The following is a 5,974-nucleotide window of genomic DNA, read 5'->3' on the forward strand; positions in this document are numbered from 1 at the left end:
CATAATTTTATAAGAAAAAAATTGGCATTAATCTTGAAAATCTCTCACATCAATTAATATATATATATATATATATATATATATATATATATATATATATATTTGACTATCTTTAATTTAAAGAAACATTAATTTTACCAAACACTGCCAATTAATGATTTACACTACATGACAAATTAATTTTAAAGATGTATTGCAATTTTTTTTTCTTTTTTAGCATTGATCAGATACATGGAGTTAATTCCATTTATTACTGATTCGGTGGATGATGTAATTTTTCTGTAAAAAAACCGCATCCTCAAGAAGATTATGTTAATAATCCAAAGCTCTGCCAATATAAAACAACACCAAGCCTCCCTTATTCACATAAAACCATTTCATTCATTCATTCTTCAAATTAAGCACACAGAAAAATACACATATGACAGCTGATGAAGAGTATTGCAGTGACTGCAAAAGCTACACTCCATTAGTGTATGATCACAAGGCTGGGGACTCAATCTGCTCAGAATGTGGCTTGGTTCTCGAGTCCCGTTCCATAGAAGAAGAAATACCAAAATTGAGACTCTATGGGGATAAACTTGAGGATGATGATGATGGTGGTGGTGACCATGAAGATGAAGATGAGCATCAAGAACAAGTATTCAGTGTGAGTGACCCTTTCAACCCTTTACTACTTACTAGTGGAGCTGACCTTACCACACTTGTTACACACCCCTCCTTGTATGACAATAACAATAGTGATATGGTAAAAACTTGTAAGAATCAACGGGGAATCAAGAATTCCAACAGGGCTGCCAAGAGAAAACTGAAGAGAGATTGCGATCTCGTAGCCGCGCTCTTGACCATGGAACAAATGGCTAATAACTTAGGCTTGGCTAGGAGCATACAAAATCATGCCAAGGAACTCTACAAGAAGGCAGAAGATAGAAGGGTATTTAGGGGACGGAGAAGACATTCAAGGGCCTCTATGGTGGCATGCTTGTACTTGGTATGTCAAGAAGAGGGATTTCCAATGACTTTAAAGGAAATTCAAAGTGTTTCTGGAGAAGCCAAAGAGAAGAATAAGCATATTAACAAGGCCATAGGAGTGTTCAAAAAGCATTTTCAGGTGGGCAGAAATTATGACAAGACACAGGCCTTGGACTTAGGTGAACGCCTGTGCACCGATCTTGGCCTTGGCAACCATGTCATCAAAGCTGTGAGAGAAGTGCTGCAAAAAGCTCTGGAGTTAATTGAAAGGAGCAGACCTTCTTCCGTTATGGCAGCAACTATATATATGGTTGATCAACTTTCTTCAGATAATATGATGCATTTCCGAGGTAGGGTTTTCTTTTGATTTCTCTTGCTTTAGATATCTAAATTCTAATATGTAAATATAAGGGTCTGAATATTACTTATTCTTTATTAAAAATTACTCTTGAATACTCAGAATGCTAATTTATTTACATTCAGTGAGAGAGCAACAAAATGAGAAAAGTATATGTATGATAAATGATATAATAATATGATAAGAAGAAACAGATAGAAAAACATAAATGTTAATTAGATGTTTGAAAAAAAATCAACTTTTGAAAAATCATTGTTATTATGAGATGGTCTAACTTACTATAAATAAAAATAAGGTTAAATCTTATAAAAGATATTGATGCGATTAACTATATACTTCAAGATGGTTGATATAATTTTTTAAAAATTGACCTCATTTTTAATTGGGATAAGTTAGACAGACCTTTTATTTCTTTTTAACTAAGCTATTTTGATATATCATATATTACTTACCATGTTTACATATTTCTCTTTTATTTGGATCTCTTAATATCTTGGTGTCTAATGGCATATAGGAATCTAAGTATATCATTTCCCTTTTCCAAATTCTAGAGTTTCATATGAAATGTTCAAGTTGATTTTATTTTTCTTTTCCTTTCTTATGATCAAACACTCTGGTGGCATAGTTTTTTTTTTTTTCTACTTCTTTTCTCCTCAAAGAAACTGTTATTCAGCGTGCATAACTCTGAAACATGAAATATGTAAAGTGAAATTCTTACATATCCATTTGTGTATCAATCTTTTTTTTATAATGTTTGTCTATCTATATAGACATACACGTGATGAGATAAAAAAAATAATTTACATTCTAATTGATTGAATTTTTATGTTAAAATTTTTGTCTAAACAAGAATAATTTTCCTTTTTTCTTCATCCCTCATTAAATTTTTAGATTTTTTTTGTAAAATATATACTTTTATGGAATATGGTACATTACAATAAAATATATCAACAGGCTATTGAAACTTGACCAATTCCTCATATGAAGTGTTTTGTTTTATTTGTAATCCAAGTTTTGAATTTCGTATGTATCTTGATGAGAATTTGTATTTAATTGGGATAGACATCAAAGAAGTTGCAAAAGCTTGTAGACTGAAGGAATATACAATAAAGAAGGCATATAGAGATCTTCATGCACTTGCCTTTGTTCTGATTCCAAGCTGGTATGCCAATGCTGAGGACATAAAGCGACTCTGCAATATTTGAAGCCCATCTTCCACCCATCTTTACAACAATTTTAGTGCTCCAATTCTATTCTTATGTATGTTATAAATTAGACAATGATTCCACCAACAAACTAGTTTCGGTATATATAAAAGCTTAACTTCTATTACAAGAATCTATTTAGAATACAATATTCCATCTTTTCTCTCATTTGGATATAAATTTAACTATAAGAAATATGTTCCCGGTATTAGTGGTTTGCTTAGCTTCACTTTGCAACCTTCATCTAGTTAGTAATGAATCAATTTATCTCTTTTGGCATTAGTCTCAATAGTCTCTCATCTTTGTTTTCACTTTCTACTCTATTTCTATCATTGTCTAGCTATAACATGTGAAGGTTCTAAAACATGGCCACGACTGTGATTTGGACCACAACATTTTTTAACTGTTTGTGACCGTAACCTGTCAACAATTAGGATTGCAACGTGACATATAGGTTGGGAGGACGTCCTCAACATGAGATTCTCAAAGTATATCTTAAATCAGGAGATATTGTTGTACCTAAGAAATCAATAAATGAGTTTTTCCCTGCTTGTTGTCTTCATGAGCACATTGTCTCCCCTAACACGCATCTCGAGCTATTATTTGTTCCCCATATAATCTATTGTATGATAGGTGGGGATCTAATGCCTATTGTCACAAATATGTATGTTAACTTGTGTAGATGCTTGCACAAGGTTCACATGCATGGACCTTTCTAGTCAAACTCAAGTTAGACATGCTAACTTTTTCCTGCCACGTCCAGGGAAATGCAATTCAACGCTAAGTTGAAGGTAGTAGAAACAGATGGAGGAGGGGAATTCTGTGCCCTAATTCCTTCTTTGTAGCCAATTATGGCATTAGTCGCAGACCTACATGTCTCCTTGGGTTTTTTAAAATAAGACCTGACTACCAGTTCCTTAAGGTGTTTGGGTGTGCTTGCTACCTTCACCTTTGTGCTTATAACTACCACAAACTGAATTTTCACTATAAACAATGTGTTTCTCTAGGTTATTCTTAAGCTCTCATAGTATCAGAAAACCATAAAGAAAGGTTTGACCCAATTGCAGCTCAAGATTGACTCTTCCATGACCCGAACTGAAAGCATCACCCTCCAGTCCTTTCTTCAATCTAAAATCATCAAATGCTCTGTCATTCTTTGCCCACGTGCTCTTTACTGAGCTTTTTTGTGAACTGTTTTTCCTGTCTGCAATTTTGTTTTGCTATTTTGTTTGTTTTTGTAGATTCCTTTTTATCTTTTGGTGAGTTATATTACCATATTGATAAGCCAATAATTTTGCACCTTGTAACTTATAGAAATGTATGAAAAGCAACTTTTCTCATTATGGTCCATCTCTACCTTTTATCTGCTAAAGGTTTACAACCAGTAACTGACTATTTCACTAAACATAAATCAATCTGGGAAGAACTCGACAACTATCGCCCCATGGTATCCTGCTCTTGCTCTGACAAAACATATCACCAGCAACAAGATTTCATCATCCGCTTTCGCAAAGGCCTTGACGAAAAATTCTCTATAGTTCGATCCCAAGTTCTTATGATGGAACCTTTCCCAACCGTCAATCGCATTTGGCCATCCCTGATACCCCGGAAGGCCATGATGTCATAGTCATGCGACTAACTCCGTCAACAGTGCAAAGACATATGAAAGAGAAGAAGATGAACGAAAAGAGGAAATCACACATGGGTCAAACCTCAATATCACTCCAGGCCGACATCAAAGCCTGATGGTCTTACTACAACAATCGGATAGCCTAAATGGTTCAGGCCCAGATGATTGATTCGTTTGGTAACAGTCACGTTCTAATACTTCCACCAATTTTTTTTAAAATAATCCTTGGATGATTGATAGAGGGGATAGAGACCATGCTGCCTCTTCTTTAAATTGTTTCCAAGCTCATTTTAAAATAAAACCTGTTAATATTAAATTGCCCAATTGAAATTCTGTCACTTTTCAAATTTCGGGCACTGTTTATTTTCACCAAATCTTTTCATTCATGTTGTTCTCTTTGTCCCACATTTTAATTTCAATCTTATTTTTATTTCTATACTAATCACTACTTTGTCTTACATAGTTACATTTTTGCCATTTTTTGAAAAATTCAAGAAATTAAATCATTGAGGTTGATTCATTTGTGTAAGCTGCAAAAAGGTTTATATCATCTATTCATCAGCAAGGATAGCTCTGACTTAGTGAAAAATTCCATCACTACTACCACTATTTCTACTTCAAATATTTGACATTTATATCAACAATTTCCATTTATTTCTAAGTCCAATAATGAAACTTGAGATGCTTGCCATTTGGATAAACAAAGAAGGTTATCATATTTACCAAGTATCGGTAGAGCATCCAAAATATTTGAACTTGGTCAAATGGATATTTAGGGACCTTTTTTCAAGATATTTGGACAGTCACAAATATTTTTCAACCATTCTTTATAATCACAATTGTTATACCTAGATTTTTTTTTATTAAAATCGAAACTAGAAGTTAAAACATATGTTCAAAACTTTATTCATGTGATTGAAAACCAATTTCAAGCAAAGGTCAAAATCATATGGTTAGACAATGAGCCTAAGTTATTTTTAAAAGATTTATTTGCTTCAAAGGGATTTTACATCAAACAAGTTGTGCTGCTACACCCCAACAACAAGGGAAGAGTTGAAGGAAACATCAACACATCTTGAATGTGGCAAGAGCTCTTATGTTTCATTCTCCACATCCCAAGTAATTTTTTGTTATATGCTATCAAGCATGTTATTTATCTAGTTAATCGGGTTCCATCCCCAATTAATTGGAATAAAACACCTTTTGAGCTACTACATAAACAAACATCAGATTTTTCACTCTCAAAGTTTTTGGTTGCTTGGTTTATGCTTCTACATACACTGTCAATCGTCATAATTCTGATCCATGATCCAAACGTGGGGCATTTTGGGGGTTCCAAAATGGCACAAAGGGATATGCTATCTTAGACTTAGACACAAAATAAAAATTTCAAACATGTGGTGTTTCATGAAGTGACTCTACCTTTTCTTAACAAAACAATACTACCAAAGAACATATTTTTCATCCTTGTTGGCCCAAACTAAATAGCCACTGAAACTGAAAGTCTAGTTCCTATTTTCATAGAAAGCCACTCACTTTTACAATCCTCACCATAATCCCCAGCATTAGTTAGGCCCAGTGATCCATAGGGTCTACACTATTGTTGTTCTGCTCCCTTTCAGAACAACAACAATGCCGACCTTATACTCGTATCTTCCTCTTCTTCATCATCTTTGAACTTTTCTCCACCTACTCCTCCTCAACCTCGATTACTGTGCCATTCTACTAGACCTTACAACCCACCAGCCACATTAGTTTATTACCATTGCAACTTCCTAACCTAATAATTGTCAAGGTGCTTGTATCCAC

At 33.9% G+C, this 5,974-nt stretch overlaps 1 protein-coding gene across 1 annotated transcript; it reads left to right on the forward strand.

Moving 5' to 3' along the window:
• Positions 1 to 414: 414 nt before the first annotated feature.
• On the forward strand, positions 415 to 2,734 carry LOC114411467 (transcription initiation factor IIB-like). Its single transcript, XM_028375141.1, has 2 exons — positions 415 to 1,322; positions 2,393 to 2,734. The coding sequence occupies exons 1-2, from the start codon at positions 422 to 424 to the stop codon at positions 2,533 to 2,535; spliced, it is 1,044 nt and encodes a 347-aa protein (XP_028230942.1). The 5' UTR covers positions 415 to 421; the 3' UTR covers positions 2,536 to 2,734.
• The last annotated feature ends 3,240 nt before the right edge of the window (positions 2,735 to 5,974 follow it).

This window comes from Glycine soja, chromosome 5, assembly GCF_004193775.1.
Source record: "Glycine soja cultivar W05 chromosome 5, ASM419377v2, whole genome shotgun sequence".
Classification (NCBI taxonomy): Eukaryota; Viridiplantae; Streptophyta; class Magnoliopsida; order Fabales; family Fabaceae; genus Glycine; species Glycine soja.

Coding starts and splice junctions, on each gene's coding strand:
- LOC114411467 (XM_028375141.1), top strand. CDS start 422: ATGACAGCTGATGAAGAGTATTGCAGTGACTGCAAAAGCTACACTCCA. Junction 1,323..2,392: donor TAATATGATGCATTTCCGAG/GTAGGGTTTTCT, acceptor TAATTGGGATAG/ACATCAAAGAAGTTGCAAAA.